The 18,061-nt window shown below is 38.7% G+C and overlaps 1 protein-coding gene across 7 annotated transcripts in view; it reads right to left on the reverse strand.

Moving 5' to 3' along the window:
* Positions 1–18,061, reverse strand: part of LOC124556725 (neuropathy target esterase sws) — a 220,050-nt gene that overhangs the window by 107,680 nt on the left and 94,309 nt on the right. For all 7 annotated transcript variants that reach the window (XR_006968668.1, XR_006968667.1, XM_047130723.1 and 4 more), the window contains exon 15: positions 1,762–1,918. Coding sequence is in view for 5 of the 7 variants with exons in the window: in XM_047130723.1 (XP_046986679.1) it covers positions 1,762–1,918 (157 nt within the window). In the remaining 2 variants the exon portion in view is untranslated. The remainder of the gene's footprint in view (positions 1–1,761; positions 1,919–18,061) is intronic.

Consider the following 18,061-nt stretch of genomic DNA (forward strand, 5'->3'; position numbering starts at 1 on the left):
AAAACATTGTGTGAACCTACTGAATAGGCCTGTACAAAAATGAAGTTCAGCTTCCATTGAAGGTTTCTTAAAAGCATTTACAATGGCATTGTAAGATTTGAGCTGTACAGTAGCAGAACTATTTTTTAAAGGTATATGATTAAGAAAGTAAGATTAAATACTATCCCTCCATTCCAGAACCTGTTAGGTGAAGCTGCTAAAGTAAGGCACCTTATGGTTGTACGTTTCAAAACCTTGCGATGCAGAATATTAAACTTACACGCAAATTCCTTCAGATTCTTCCCAGCAAGCAGGCTAACCGTCAAACTAATGGCAAATACTGACCAGAAGTTTACATGCTCCTTCACCTAAACACTCTAAAGCCTTGACCCTGGTATTACACACTGTATGACTGTTGCAACTTCTGATGTTTATAAATTGTCTGTCTTGTGTCTCCTGGATATCACTATCTAAAAGCCTAAACACTTTTTTATTGAGGTTAGGGCCATCTGATCCCAACATAAGGCATTTATTTAGAGACAGGTTGGCTTCAGAATATGCTTCACATAACTTCTGATGTAACGTTTCACTAACTGATTTGCTGATAGAGAAAATTCTTAGGTGATGCATTGTTATGCGACACTAACTCTCAGACAAAAATGTAATCTTTAACACTGGTAGTTTCACTCAAATTCAACGTGTAATAAGATGAACATGTTTCTTCTAACACATGTTTCTGGAAATGTAGTGCTTGTCATTAGGTGTCTTATTTTCTCAGGCGGAAGCGAAAAATGTTCAGGAATACTACCACGAAAGCTCTTCTTAAAAATGTTACAAATATTATTTGATGCATCCATAGAGAAATTTAAAATCACCTATTTCATTGTCCACATCAATTCAGTGGTGGTGGAACTATGCTTGGTACTTACCATCCCTATTGTTGGTGTACAAGCCAAACTTTGAGGCTCACGGCAGTTACATGCAGGAAATTCAGATCAGAGTTTTGTACATGTAACTGATGAGAGCCACATTTAATTTGAAAGTTACACTTATGTTTTGTTGAGAGTGAGCGGCTAAAAACTGTCTGAAAACCTTTTGTGTCAAAACTAACAGATCAAGAACACACACTGCAAAACAGTTCATTTCCACTCACCCTCCCTCCCCACCCGCTACTTAGCTCTTCCCCAGGCAGAGACTTTACTTTCCAAACTGTCTGTCTTTGCATTTTCTCCATTTTAAAAGTTTACTTTCGAAATTGAACAGAGTATCACAGCAGCAGCTTTGTTACTACAGCAAAATTAGAAGACAGTTTACAAAATCAGAAGCAGTTGTAATAGAGAAATATTTGATGCTAATAACAGCTGCACAATATATTAAAAAAAAAAAAATACTCAAAAAATCAAAAAGAAACAATCAATCTCAAACGTCAGAAGCCCCTCACATTAAAATTTATCTACTATTTTCATTTGAGCAGTATAAAAAGTAAAATAAATGAACATGAATACAGAAACTTGGAAACAATAGTAAGCAGCTTACTTTCTTTTAAATGAGCAAAAAATGTCGAAAAAGGTGACAATGTTAAAAAAGCAACTAAAGGTAAGAAAGGTGACTGACTCCTCATCCCGACAGCATTAAGAATTATCATACAAATGAAACATTCAATTACACACTATTGTTTGGTTATGAACCTATGAATGGACACATTATCATGCAAAAATGTGCACAATAGCAAGTAAACTTCACAAATCAAGAAAAGTAATAAGTGTGTATAAAGATATTTACCCAGTATTCTGTGCCCTAGCAGATGAATCAGTCTTGTTACAACAACAGGATACTTCAGTTTAATTGCATTGAAAAGTCCTTCAGGAAGTTTTGCCAATTCAGAATCACGAACAGCCATAACTGTTGTGCCTCGAGGGGTATGTGTCACCATCTCAACCTGAAAGAAAAATTCCTGTTTTTAAAAATGTCTACAACTAATGAAGAGAATAGTAAATTGGCAAATTAATAACATAATTGGAAATGTTTTAGATTTATGATATGATTACAGTGTTGTAACACACTGTTAAAAAAGAACTCTTCATGCAGAACATTCTTATATTTCAAAACGTGTGACATGACTGGTATACTAAATGAATGACCTGATAAAACTGTCAGCAGTTCCAACACCTACATAACTAATTATTATTTGAAAAACTTGCACGGATTGACAGTTATGTATCAAACATCAATTACAGCACTCATTTATTGAATTTGGTAACTATGAAGGTGAATTTAAAAATGATGGTAAGTCGCACAACTAATATAGGTCCAGATGGTATTGAATCCTTTATTGTGTTCACGACACGTTTTGGGCATCACCCATCATCAGATGACCTGGTAACAAATAATAAAGAGAAGTGCAAATAATGATATCACACAATACAGCTTTACCAAAGAAATGAGATTACATAAATATCAAATGAAATTAACTGTACACAATTTTGAAGAACCTAATTATATACCATCTAAGCTCATAATATGCATTGACAAGGATGTTGAATAATGTCCGTACAAATGTCAAGTAAAACATGTGCTGTCATATACAAGAATTAGACCTAACCAGTAGCTGACTACAGTTATAATGTCAAGGCACCGCTAATGGAGCTGGTGTCACAAGAGGGTAGCAATTTTGATGACATGTAAAACGGAAATGTTAATAAAAATAATAAAAGCTCAATTAGCACTAATGCATATGAAAGTGAATTGTACAACAGTACAAAGCATTCCATTTATAATAACATCATATAGCACCACATTCAGTACGATTTGTTCATAATCTAAGTATAGGACACCACATCTTATAAAAAGTTAATTAAAACTATTGTCTTTTTTTTAAAAAAAAACATAATTAATTAATTTTTTGTTTTTGTTTTTACCAGCACAGTTGTGCAAGACAGTAAACAGTAAAACTCAATGCAATAGTGCAGGTTTCATAAACCAAGTATACTGTTACATGTCATCTTTAAATTTGCAGTATGATGCAAGAAAAACAGTTTGCTAATAAAAGTACATGTGCTCATTAAAAATTCCATTAGTCATAGAGGTAGTTAAAAGAAAGAATAACTGGATAGGGAGTCTTACTGTTTCTTCCTAGCCACAAGTAACTCGCTGAAAAAATCGAAGAATTATCTACGACTGCCTGAAATCTGCTCATTTACTGTAAGTTCTGGATCACTCACTTATGTTTCAATTTCTTCTAAAATGACCAGTAATATTCCTTTATTACTAAAATGCAAAATGGACATGTCATCTACAATGTTTTTAAGCTGATGTTGGTTCTCCTTTAAATGTTGTACTAACACAGTTCCACTACTTGCATGTCCATGTTCACAAAATCTAATCCGAAACCCCCATCCACTTCGCCAGACATAATATTTCTTACATGAACTGCAGAAAATCTTATAGACACCTGCACTACTGTATTTATACAGTGGTAGTCGTAACTTGTGTCACAGCAATTTACCCTGTTTATTATCGATTCAAAAACCTTCTGTAATATTAGATTTGTGTAAGACATCTGGTGTCCAATCTGCCATGGACCCGTAATATGACAACAAAATATACTTTTCAGTCTCCTTGTTAACTACAACTTTCTTCTCTACTTTATGAAAATTTTTGCTTCCAATCCTCCTAATTGCCATATCAGTGAAACCGCTAGTCACACTGACCTGAACAATCAAGTCAGTTTCCTTCTCAGGCACATCTTTACAAGAATCTAATCTGGCTATCCAATAAAACACTGATGTAAAAAAAATGTGCACTTTTGAGCTGGTGGGTGGCATGAATCCTGCAATGTAATCAAATTTGTAGCCATTGGCTTATGATATATCTCAGTGTTAACAGTATGTCCTATTTTGGTGATTTGTAAGTCCAAAAAATTAATTGAACCCTCTATTTCAATTTCATGAGTGAACTCCACATTTCTGTCTGAGGAATTAAGAATATCTGCCATCACCTGAATGTCATTTTCATTAACCGATAATATTATGAAAATTTCGTTGAATTACAAATCACCAGAATAGGTTATACTTTTAAAATTTAGATATACTGTAAGCCAATGGCTTCAAATTTGACTATACTGCAAGATTCCTGACACTCACCAGGTTCAAAAGCGTAAATTCTTTACTTCAATGGTTCTTTCAATTTGGCATCAGTTACTGATGTTTCCTAGTACAGAAAAGTAGCACACTGACCTATAAGGTTTTTATAGACAAAGATAAATTTAATGAAATAAAAACTTTTCCTATAAAGAATGGTCTTTCTGATCATGATGAACAGCTAATTACAGTGTATGACATAGCTTGATGCAGTAACGCAAAACAGTCCTCCAAAATAGTGTGTTTAATTAAGGACTTAACAATTGCAAATTTTAGAGAAAGCTTGCATCAGTTAGGTTGGGATGAGGTGTGCAGGTAACCTGAGGTTAATTAAAAATTTAATTTAATTCGTGGTACCTTTGTAACTATATTTGGAAACAGTTTCCCCAAGAAAATAGTGAAACATAACTGTAAGAAACCTTCTAAAAAGCCATGGCTCACTTAAGGTACAAAAATATCTTGTAAACAGAAAAGGAAAATGTATCTTATACCTAGGAGTAACGATCCAGAAACAGTCAAACATTATAAAAACTGCTACATTGTATTTTTTTTTTTAAAAAAAGAATGAAGAAAAAGGTTAATATTCTTCTCGGTTATGCAACCGGATCATAACGTCTTCATGACACAATATTTCCGCGGTCCAATTGGCCGCCATCTTCAGGTGAGAGTGCTGGTGCACGATCTTGCCGGAACTGACTTCCCAGCGCAAGCGGCAGTCCCTATATAGGCCGCAGAAGACCCACAACGTGTGCGCGAGAAGGTGCCGTAACTGCCCTCTAGTGCAGTAAACATACCGCGCCGCCAGTGGTGGAAAGAGGCGAAATCGAGATATCGCTGTCAAAAATTAAAAAAATATATATTAAAAAAATTTTATTCCAACGGTCGAAACACAGACCGTTGTTTTTTAATGTCAGATAACACCGGGTCCCAAGTCGTACTTAAAAGATAACCCTTGTCTCCGTTAATAAGATTGTCAGATAAATGAATTTCTATGGATTCTTTTAAAACACAGTCCCAATAGCGAGATGCAGGGGCAACCATTTGTGTCGCGTCATATAGCATTCTGTGTCCCTCGGTGGGACAGTGCTCTGCCACTGCAGATTTCTCAGGTTGAAGCAGCCGTGTGTGCCGCTGAAGCTCAACACATCGGCCCTAAATGGTCCGGATTGTCTGACCAATATAAGCCTTCCCACAGTGGCAAGGGATCTTGTACACACCGGGCTTCCTCAAACCCAAGTCATCCATAACAGAGCCAAGAAGCGCTCTAATCTTGGCTGGCGGACAAAAAATACTTTTGATTAACCCAAGTCATCCATAACAGAGCCAAGAAGCGCTCTAATCTTGGCTGGCGGACAAAAAATACTTTTGATATGATATCTTTTCAGAATTCTTCCTATTTTCGAGGAAATGCTCCCAGAAAAAGGCAGAAAAGCCACCGATTTGCGGGTATCTTCTGGTGGTTTAGGCGATGGTCCAAACTGGAAAGCACGACGGATCTGTTTATCTGTATAGCCATTCTGCTTGAACACAACCTTAAGGTGGTCCAATTCTTGTGTCAAGCTTTCTCCATCTGAAATGGCATAAGCTCTTCTCGCCAACGTCCACAGGACCCCCGTACGCTGGAACGATGGATGACAGTTAGAAGCATGCAGGTAACGGTCCGTGTGCGTAGGCTTTCGATAAACACTGTGTCCCAGTGTCCCATCATCCTTTCTGTACACCAGAACATCCAGAAATGGAAGCTTTCCATCACTTTCCACCTCCATGGTAAACTTGATGCTAGGATGCAAGGAAATAAAATGATCTAGGAGGCGGTCAAGAGCTTCTCTCCCATGAGACCACACTATAAACGTATCGTCAACATACCTCCAGAAACAGGTTGGTTTTAAGGACGCCGTCTTCAGCGCCATGTCCTCCAAATCTTCCATAAAAAGGTTGGCGACTATTGGGGACAATGGGCTCCCCATAGCCACTCCGTCAGTCTGTTCAAAATATTTGTCATTGAATAAAAAGTACGTCGACGTCAGCACGTGGCGACAAAGCCTGGTTGTTTCCTCATCCAGTTTCTCACCAATTAATTGCAAGGATTCTTCCAGACGAACCCGGGTAAAAAGCAACACGACATCAAAGCTCACAAGCAAATAGCAGGGACTAAGAGACAAGGACTTCAATCTCTGAATAAACACCATAGAATTGGGAATGTGATGTTCGCATTTACCAACGTGAGGGCCAAGAACAGATGCTAAATACTGGGCTAGATTGTAGGTAGGAGCACCCAAGTTACTCATGATCGGACGAAGTGGGACCCCTTTCTTATTAATCTTGGGTAGACCGTATAGTCTCGGTGGCACGGCAGCACCAGGACGAAGTGGCTATGGGGAGCCCATTGTCCCCAATAGTCGCCAACCGTTTTATGGAAGATTTGGAGGACATGGCGCTGAAGACGGCGTCCTTAAAACCAACCTGTTTCTGGAGGTACGTTGACGGTACGTTTATAGTGTGGTCTCATGGGAGAGAAGCTCTTGACCGCCTCCTAGATCATTTTAATTCCTTGCATCCTAGCATCAAGTTTACCAAGGAGGTGGAAAGTGATGGAAAGCTTCTGTTTCTGGATGTTCTGGTGTACAGAAAGGATGATGGGACACTGGGACACAGTGTTTATCGAAAGCCTACGCACACGGACCGTTACCTGCATGCTTCTAACTGTCATCCATCGTTCCAGCATACGGGGGTCCTGCAGACGTTGGCGAGAAGAGCTTATGCCATTTCAGATGGAGAAAGCTTGACACAAGAATTGGACCACCTTAAGGTTGTGTTCAAGCAGAATGGCTATACAGATAAACAGATCCGTCGTGCTTTCCAGTTTGGACCATCGCCTGAACCACCAGAAGATACCTGCAAATCGGTGGCTTTTCTGCCTTTTGCTGGGAGCATTTCCTCGAAGATAGGAAGAATTCTGAAAAGATATCATATCAAAAGTATTTTTCGTCCGCCAGCCAAGATTAAAGCACTTCTTGGCTCTGTTAAGGATGACTTGGGTTTGAGGAAGCCCAGTGTGTACAAGATCCCTTGCCACTGTGGGAAGGCTTATATTGGTCAGACAATCCGGACCATTCAGGACCGATGTGTTGAGCATCAGCGGCACACACGGCTGCTTCAACCTGAGAAATCTGCAGTGGCAGAGCACTGTCTCACCGAGGGACACAGAATGCTATATGACGCGACACAAATGGTTGCCCCTGCATCTCGCTATTGGGACTGTGTTTTATAAGAATCCATAGAGATTCGTTTATCTGACAATCTTATTAATAGAGACAAGGGTTATCTTTTAAGTACGACTTGGGACCCGGAGTTATCTGACATTAAAAAACAACGGTCTGTGTTTCGATCGTCGGAATAAAATTTTTTTAATATATATTTTTTTAATTTTTGACAGCGATATCTTGATTTCGCCTCTTTCCACCACTGGCGGCGCAGTATGTTTACTGCGCTAGAGGGCAGTTACGGCACCTTCTCGCGCACGTGTTGTGGGTCTTCTGTGGCCTATATAGGGGCTGCCGCTTGCACTGGGAAGTCAGTTCCGGCGAGATCGTGCACCAGCACTCTCAGGTCAAGATGGCGGCCAGTTGGACCGCGGAAATATTGTGTCATGAAGACGTTATGATCCGGTTGCATACCCGAGAAGAATATTATCAATTAGTATGCCGGGAAAGCCTTCGTAGTCACAAGAAAAAGGTTATTAAGAAGTCTAGAAGTACATGTATTATGTCTGAAGTTAGCCCCTCTAATAATAAAATTAAAACAAATTCGAATATTGTGAAAAGGGAAATGGGGCACGTGAGGGCTCAGGAAGGGTGCATTATTAGAAAATGCAAGGATGTATGTGGAAGAGGCAATTCTTATTCAACTTGATAAAACTGAAATTCAACCCACCTCTTCTCCTGAAATTAGTAAAATAATACATTCACCCAAAAGTAAATGCTGGCATGGAATTGATGCCATTCCCAACAAAGTACTAAAAGCTCGTTTCCAACAGTAAGCAGGATTTTCAGCCACATATGTAGGAGCTCACTGAAACAGGGCATTTGTCAAGATAGATTGAAGTATGCATTTGTTAAACCATTGCATAAAAATAGGGATAGGTCTGATGCAGACAGCTACCGCCCAATCTCACATCTGACAGCTTTGTCCAAAATTCTCAAAAAACTAATGTATTCACAAGTAGCTTCACATATTTGTAAAAATAAAGTACCAAAAAAAGGTCAACTTGGTTTTCAGAAAGTCATTTCAAAAGAAAAAGCTATGTATGTTTCCACTGATCAAATATTAAATGCTCTGAATAATGGATCACCACCCACTGGGATTTTTTGTGGTCTCTAGGCTTTTGATTGTGACTCATGAAATTCTTCTATATATGCTTAATTATTGTGGTATGGGTGGGACAGTGCACAAATGGTTTAATGCATATTTAACTGGAAGAATGCAGAAGATTCAAATTAACAGTACAAATACACAATAATTAGCCAAGGAAATTGTAAATAATGTCCTACAGAAAATTATTAAGTGGTTCTCTGCAAATGGACTCTCACTAAATTTTGAGTAAACACAGTATATGCAGTTCCATTCAGTAAATGGCATAACACCATTGCTAAATACAGACTTTGAATGTAAGTATGTTGCTAAGGCAGAATATTCAAAATTTCTGGATGTGTACACTGATGAGAGATTGAATTGCAAGAAACAAATTGATGATCTGCTGACATGTTTGAATTCAGCTACTTATGCTACTTGTGTTATTGCAAATTTTGGTGATAAACATATCAGTAAATTAGCCTACTATACCTATTTTCATTAACTGCTTTCATACGGCATCATATTTTGTGGTAATTCATCATTAAGTGAAAAAGTATTAATTGCACAGAAGTGTGTAATCAGAATAACACTTTTAGCTGCCCATCATCATCTTGCAGATATTTATTTAAGGAATTAGGGATATTCACATTGCCTCCAGAATACATGTATGCAATTATGAAATTTGTTATTAATAACCCATCCCAGTTCAAAAATAAGAGGAAAGGGCATAGCTACAACACTAGAAGAAAGGATGATCTTCACTATTCTGGGTTAAATCTGACTCTGGCACAGAAAGGGGTGAATTATGCTGCCACAAAAGTCTTTGGTCATTTACCAAATAGCATGACAAGTCTGACAGATTGCCAACCAGAATTTAAAAAGAAATTAAAGGAATTTATGAATGACAACTTATCCTATTCACTAGATGAATTTTTAGATATGAAGTAGGGAACCAATATTAATGTAATGCAATGTAATTTTGCTTAGCTAAGCTAGGTTTCTGTAATGATGTGACTTAGAAGAAAACATACTTGATTGTTCAGGTCAGTATGACTAACGGTTTCACTGATTGGCAATTAGGAGGATTGGAAGAAAAATTTTCAACAAGTAGAGAAGAAAGTTGTAGTTAACAAGGAGACTGAAAAGTATATTTTGTTGTCATACTACTGGTCAATGGCAGATTGGACACCAGATGTCTTACACAAATCTAATATTACAGAAGGTTTTTGAATCGATAATAAACAGGGTAAATTGCTGCGACACAAGTTGCGACTACCACTGTATAAATACAGTAGTGCAGGTGTCTATAAGATTTTCTGCAGTTCATGTAAGAAATATTATGTCTGGCGAAGTGGATGGGGGTTTCAGATTAGATTTTGTGAACATGGACATGCAAGTAGTGGAACTGTGTTAGTACAACATTTAAAGGAGAACCAACATCAGCTTAAAAACATTGTAGATGACATGTCCATTTTGCATTTTAGTAATAAAGGAATATTACTGGGCATTTTAGAAGAAATTGAAACATAAGTGAGTGATCCAGAACTTACAATAAATGAGCAGATTTCAGGCAGTCGTAGATAATTCTTCGATTTTTTCAGCGAGTTACTTGTGGCTAGGAAGAAACAGTAAGACTCCCTATCCAGTTATTCTTTCTTTTAACTACCTCTATGACTAATGGAATTTTTAATGAGCACATGTACTTTTATTAGCAAACTGTTTTTCTTGCATCATACTGCAAATTTAAAGATGACATGTAACAGTATACTTGGTTTATGAAACCTGCACTATTGCATTGAGTTTTACTGTTTACTGTCTTGCACAACTGTGCTGGTAAAAACAAAAACAAAAAATTAATTAATTATGTTTTTTTTAAAAAAAAAGACAATAGTTTTAATTAACTTTTTATAAGATGTGGTGTCCTATACTTAGATTATGAATAAATCGTACTGAATGTGGTGCTATATGATGTTATTATAAATGGAATGCTTTGTACTGTTGTACAATTCACTTTCATATGCATTAGTGCTAATTGAGCTTTTATTATTTTTATTAACATTTCCGTTTTACATGTCATCAAAATTGCTACCCTCTTGTGACACCAGCTCCATTAGCGGTGCCTTGACATTATAACTGTAGTCAGCTACTGGTTAGGTCTAATTCTTGTATATGACAGCACATGTTTTACTTGACATTTGTACGGACATTATTTAACATCCTTGTCAATGCATATTATGATCTTACATGGTATATAATTATGTTATTCAAAATTGTGTACAGTTAATTTCATTTGGTATTTATGTAAACTCATTTCTTTGGTAAAGTTGTATTGTGTGATATCATTATTTGCACTTCTCTTTATAATCAAAGAAAAATTCAGAGTAGGTATTAAAATCCATGGAGAAGAAATAAAAACTTTGAGGTTCGCCGATGACACTGTAATTCTGCAAAGACAGCAAAGGACTTGGAAGAGCAGTTGAACGGAATGGATAGTGTCTTGAAAGGAGGATATAAAATTAACATCAACAAAAGCAAAACAAGGATAATGGAATGTAGTGGAATTAAGTTGGGTGACGCTGAGGGAATTACACTCCTGGAAATGGAAAAAAGAACACATTGACACCGGTGTGTCAGACCCACCATACTTGCTCCGGACACTGCGAGAGGGCTGTACAAGCAATGATCACACGCACGGCACAGCGGACACACCAGGAACCGCGGTGTTGGCTGTCGAATGGCGCTAGCTGCGCAGCATTTGTGCACCGCCGCCGTCAGTGTCAGCCAGTTTGCCGTGGCATACGGAGCTCCATCGCAGTCTTTAACACTGGTAGCATGCCACGACAGCGTGGACGTGAACTGTATGTGCAGTTGACGGACTTTGAGCGAGGGCGTATAGTGGGCATGCGGGAGGCCGGGTGGACGTACCGCCAAATTGCTCAACACGTGGGGCGTGAGGTCTCCACAGTACATCGATGTTGTCGCCAGTGGTCGGCGGAAGGTGCACGTGCCCGTCGACCTGGGACCGGATCGCAGCGACGCACGGATGCACCCCAAGACCGTAGGATCCTACGCAGTGCCGTAGGGGACCGCACCGCCACTTCCCAGCAAATTAGGGACACTGTTGCTCCTGGGGTATCGGCGAGGACCATTCGCAACCATCTCCATGAAGCTGGGCTAAGGTCCCGCACACCGTTAGGCCGTCTTCCGCTCACGCCCCAACATCGTGCAGCCCGCCTCCAGTGGTGTCGCGACAGGCGTGAATGGAGGGACGAATGGAGACGTGTCGTCTTCAGCGATGAGAGTCGCTTCTGCCTTGGTGCCAATGATGGTCGTATGCGTGTTTGGCGCCGTGCAGGTGAGCGCCACAATCAGGACTGCATACGACCGAGGCACACAGGGCCAACACCTGGCATCATGGTGTGGGGAGCGATCTCCTACACTTGCCGTACACCACTAGTGATCGTCGAGGGGACACTGAATAGTGCACGGTACATCCAAACCGTCATCGAACCCATCGTTCTACCATTCCTAGACCGGCAAGGGAACTTGCTGTTCCAACAGGACAATGCACGTCCGCATGTATCCCGTGCCACCCAACGTGCTCTAGAAGGTGTACGTCAACTACCCTGGCCAGCAAGATCCCCGGATCTGTCCCCCATTGAGCATGTTTGGGACTGGATGAAGCGTCGTCTCACGCGGTCTGCACGTCCAGCACGAACGCTGGTCCAACTGAGGCGCCAGGTGGAAATGGCATGGCAAGCCGTTCCACAGGACTACATCCAGCATCTCTACAATCGTCTCCATGGGAGAATAGCAGCCTGCATTGCTGCGAAAGGTGGATATACACTGTACTAGTGCCGACATTGTGCATGCTCTGTTGCCTGTGTCTATGTGCCTGTGGTTCTGTCAGTGTGATCATGTATTGTATCTGACCCCAGGAATGTGTCAATAAAGTTTCCCCTTCCTGGGACAATGAATTCACGGTGTTCTTATTTCAATTTCCAGGAGTGTAGATTAGGAAATGAGACACTTAAAGTAAGCTATTTGAGGAGCAAAATAACTGATGATGGTCGAAGTACAGAGGATATAAAATGTAGACTGGCAATGGCAAGAAAAGTGTTTCTGAAGAAGAGAAATTTGTTAACATCGAGTATAGATTTAAGCGTCAGGAAGTCATTTCTGAAAGTATTTGTATGGAGTGTAGCCATGTATGGAAGTGAAACATGGACGATAAATAGTTTGGACAAGAAGAGAATAGAAGTTTTCGAAATGTGGTGCTACAGAAGAATGCTGAAGATTACATGGGTAGATCACATAACTAATGAGGAGGTACTGAATAGGATTGGGGAGAAGTTTGTGGCACAACGTGACTAGAAGAAGGGATCGGTTGGTAGGACACGTTCTGAGGCATCAAGCGATCACCAATTTAGTATTGGAGGGCAGTGTGGAGGGTAAAAATCATAGAGGGAGACCAAGAGATGAATACACTAAGCAGATTCAGAAGGATGTAGGTTGCAGTAGGTACTGGGAAATGATGAAGCTTGCACAGGATAGAGTAGCATGGAGAGCTGCATCAAACCAGTTTCAGGACTGAAGACCACCACCACCACCACCACCACCACCACCACAACAACAACAACAACAACATGCAAATATATGTCAAAATCAACTTTTATAAGTCTCAGCCTGATTGGAGCAATATTTTGGACAGAAACAGTGCTTTTAGGAAAATTGAACGCATTAAATATTAGACTCGGAAATACGAAAATTAGTGCGATGCTTCAGTATGATATAAAAAACATTACCTACGTGGTTGGTCGGTTTGGGGGATTAAAGGGACCAGACTGCTATGGTCATCGGTCCCATTACCTATGTGGCCCCATTAAGCTACCTCTATCAGTTTTCAAGTAATGGACTAAAAACTACATTTGGAACAAAAACGTCCATATTTGTAATAGATTAAGCATCATTTATATTAATGATAGGAAGTTCTGATTACAGTAATTGATTACATCCATTAAATAATAGAGCTATAACAAATTTCAAGACTTTGATATAAATACCAACGAATACAAAGTCTCTTAAAGTTGTAGTTCAGAGGTAATATTCTACTGTCAGTTCCACTCTAAAATTTCTAGCCGGAAAAATTTTAAATGCAGTCGAGCTGAAACTTTTTCTATGATTAAACCTAACTTAACTCCATTCATATACAGATTACAAAGACTGTAAATTGATTCATGATGGAGTTATTAAAATATGCGTGTTCACGGAAGTGGACATTTAGATGCTGCTACATGGGCTTAGAGCAGATGACGGCAGATGTTCCACTTTGGCTGTCTGCTGTGCCCATATATAAATACAGCCTGAGAGACAGTGACACTACACTTTGCACCCCACTATCATATGGTCCACGTCAGTCAAACACCGGCTTACAAGGTGCCTTGGGTGATATCACAGCCAGGCTGTTACTAAACACGTGTTTGATAAGAGTAGAAAGTGAAATTGCGAGGACTGTACACTGTCGTGGATCATTTAGAATTCTCAAAAAAGACACCACTTCTCACTCTGTCTGCATCAGTCAAATACCGGCAACACTGTGTCTCATAACCTCACAGCCTGGCTGCTGCTAAACGTATGTTTTCGGTACAAATAGGAAGTGAACTCGCGAGGACTGTGCACCATCCTCCATCACTTAGCTTTCACAGAAATAACTGTTTGTGTGCCACCTGTAATGTTGACAAAACTGCGTGGCAAGTGGTGAGAATATTTTCCTCTTTTGTGGAGAGCAATTAACTTTGATTATTAGAAGTCAGGGTGAAAGAGCATTTAATGGGAACTTACGGTAGAGGTCGCCTCTGAACTGATCATAGTTCTGTTTATGATAGAGACATCATCATCATTATTATTATCTTTCCTTTCTCAGACCTTAGGTCTGGTTCGGAATGAAAGTGACGCGGACCTTGATCAAGCGTCACTTCCTTTTAACTGTACGGTATATGTTACATTGCGTTTAGGAACTTTCGGGTAATTGAACATGTATCAATAATTACGGATTTCTGAAGTTGTATATATAAGTTTGGATGTAGCTGTATTGCATTGATGTACTGGTGGATATTGCGTGGTATGACTCCTGTAGTTGAAAGTATAATTGGTATAATGTCAACTTTATCCTGATGCCACATGTCCTTGACTTCCTCAGCCAGTTGGATGTATTTTTCAATTTTTTCTCCTGTTTTCTTCTGTATATTTGTTGTATTTGGTGTGGATATTTCGATTAGTTGTGTTGATTTCTTCTTTTTATTGGTGAGTATGATGTCAGGTTTGTTATGTGGTGTTGTTTTATCTGTTATAATGGTTCTGTTCCAGTATAATTTGTATTCATCATTCTCCAGTACATTTTGTGGTGTATACTTGTATGTAGGAACGTGTTGTTTTAAAAGTTTATGTTGTAAGGCAAGCTGTTGATGTATTATTTTTGCGACATTGTCATGTCTTCTGGGGTATTCTGTATTCGCTAGTATTGTACATCCGCTTGTGATGTGATCTACTGTTTCTATTTGTTGTTTGCAAAGTCTGCATTTATCCGTTGTGGTACTGGGATCTTTAATAATATGCTTGCTGTAATATCTGGTGTTTATTGTTTGATCCTGTATTGCAATCATGAATCCTTCCATCTCACTGTATATATTGCCTCTTCTTAGCCATGTGTTGGATGCGTCTTGATCGATGTGTGGCTGTGTTAGATGATACGGGTGCTTGCCATGTAGTGTTTTCTTTTTCCAATTTACTTTCTTTGTATCTGTTGATGTTATGTGATCTAAAGGGTTGTAGAGGTGGTTATGAAATTGTAGTGGTGTAGCCGATGTATTTATGTGGGTGATTGCTTTGTGTATTTTGCTAGTTTCTGCTCGCTCTAGAAAGAATTTTCTTAAATTCACTACCTGTCCATAATGTAGGTTTTTTATGTCGATAAATCCCCTTCCTCCTTCCTTTCTGCTTAATGTGAATCTTTCTGTTGCTGAATGTATGTGATGTATTCTATATTTGTGGCATTGTGATCGTGTAAGTGTATTGAGTGCTTCTAGGTCTGTGTTACTCCATTTCACTACTCCAAATGAGTAGGTCAATATTGGTATAGCATAGGTATTTATAGCTTTTGTCTTGTTTCTTGCTGTCAATTCTGTTTTCAGTATTTTTGTTAGTCTTTGTCTATATTTTTCTTTTAGCTCTTCCTTAATATTTCTATCATCTATTCCTATTTTTTGTCGGTATCCTAGATATTTATAGGCATCTGTTTTTTCCATCGCTTCTATGCAGTCGCTGTGGTTATCCAATATGTAATCTTCTTGTTTAGTGTGTTTTCCCTTGACTATGCTATTTTTCTTACATTTGTCTGTTCCAAAAGCCATATTTATATCATTGCTAAATACTTCTGTTATCTTTAGTAATTGGTTGAGTTGTTGATTTGTTGCTGCCAGTAGTTTTAGATCATCCATGTATAGCAAATGTGTGATTTTGTGTGGGTATGTTCCAGTAATATTGTAACCATAATTTGTATTATTTAGCATGTTGGATAGTGGGTTCAGAGCAAGGCAGAACCAGAAAGGACTTAATGAATCTCCTTGGTATATTCCACGCTTAATCTGTATTGGCTGTGATGTGATATTATTTGAATTTGTTTGGATATTAAGTGTGGTTTTCCAGTTTTTCATTACTATGTCTAGGAACTGTATCAATTTAGGATCTACTTTATATATTTCCAATATTTGTAGTAACCATGAGTGGGGTACACTATCAAAAGCTTTTTGGTAATCGATGTATGCGTAATGTAGCGACCTTTGTTTAGTTTTAGCTTGATATGTCACCTCTGCATCTATTATCAGTTGCTCTTTACATCCTCGTGCTCCTTTGCAACAGCCTTTTTGTTCTTCATTTATAATTTTGTTCTGTGTTGTATGTGTCACTAATTTCTGTTTAATGACTGAAGTTAATATTTTGTATATTGTTGGTAGGCATGTTATGGGGCGATATTTAGCTGGGTTCGCTGTGTCTGCTTGATCTTTAGGTTTCAGATAAGTTATTCCATGTGTAAGTGTATCAGGGAATGTGTATGGGTCTGCAATGTAACTGTTAAATAATTTAGTTAGATGTGAATGTGTTGAGGTGAACTTCTTTAACCAGAAATTTGCTATTTTATCATTTCCAGGGGCTTTCCAATTGTGAGTAGAATTAATTGCTTGGGTGACTTCATGTTGCAAAATTGTCACTTCAGGCATTTGTGGTATCATCTTGTATGTGTCTGTTTCTGCTTGTATCCACCGTGCATGCCTGTCATGTTGTACCGGGTTTGACCATATGTTGCTCCAGAAGTGTTCCATGTCTGTTATGTTTGGTGGATTGTTTATTTCAGTGTGTGTGTTATCTATTGTCTGGTAAAATTTCTTTTGGTTTATGTTGAATGTTTGGTTTTGTTTCCTTCTATTTTCAATTTTTTTGTATCTTCTGAGTCGTTTGGCGAATGCTTGTAATTTCTGCTTCTTTTCGTCTAATTGCTCTGTCGCTTCTTGTTGTGAGATTTTACCTAACCTTTTTCGTTTTTTTTCTGAGATTTCATTTCTTATAAATTGTGTTAGCTGTCCGATGTCTTTTCTCAGTTTTTCTATTTTGATCTGTAGCCTGTGTTGCCATGCTGGTTTTGTGGGTTTCTTCTGTGTGTTGGTTGGTTCAGATCTCTGCCTAGTGTGTATATTTAGTGTAGTGAGTGCTCCTATATAAACCAGTAGTTGTAACTCTTCCATAGTTGTGTTTTCATTTATTTTGTTGTGTATGATTGTGTTGATAGTTTTTATTGTTGTTTCGACTTGTGGGTTATTTGGTGGTCTATGCAAGAATGGTCTAATGTCTGTATTCGTGTCTTTGTATTCTATATATGTTAGCTGAAATTTTTCGTCTATATCTAATATCTGTGTCACTTTGTGTTCTATTTGTGCTTGTTCTGGTGGCTGTCTTAAGATTTCGTTTTCCTCTGACTGTTTAATTTATGCGTGTTGTTCTTTGTTTGTTTGCTCTGGGATGTTTGAGTCCATTACTGTATTTTCTTCTTCTTCTGACTGCACATTATTTTGTTCCAGTATTTGTTGTTTGATGTTTTCTAATTCTGACTGGGGTATCCTGTTGTTTTTGATTATTACATGGATCTGATCAGCTAGTCGTTGTTCTGATAAAAATTTTAATTCTGGGTATCTGGTAATAAATGTTGTGTATACTTGTGATCTGTATCCAGTTGTGTTGGTTCCTAGGTTTGTTGCTTGGTAATAACAGAACATGAGGTGTCGATTAACTTCATCTGACCATCTCATCCTCTGTCTTTGTTTTCCTTCTAGGGTGGTTGCACGAAGCATATCCTGCAAAACACCTCTATTTGGATTTAAATCATTTTCCAGTTGGCTAGCAGTGTCGTTACCATTGTGGGCGGGCATAGGGTTCAAGCGTCGTCCCCGACCATGACGGCGCTTGTCCGAGGCTTCATTAGTTCTGTCCTGAACCAACTAATCACACTAGAAGGGGGGTTAGCCCTATTAGTGGTTTGT

This window comes from Schistocerca americana, chromosome X (assembly GCF_021461395.2).
Source record: "Schistocerca americana isolate TAMUIC-IGC-003095 chromosome X, iqSchAmer2.1, whole genome shotgun sequence".
Lineage (NCBI taxonomy): Eukaryota > Metazoa > Arthropoda > Insecta > Orthoptera > Acrididae > Schistocerca > Schistocerca americana.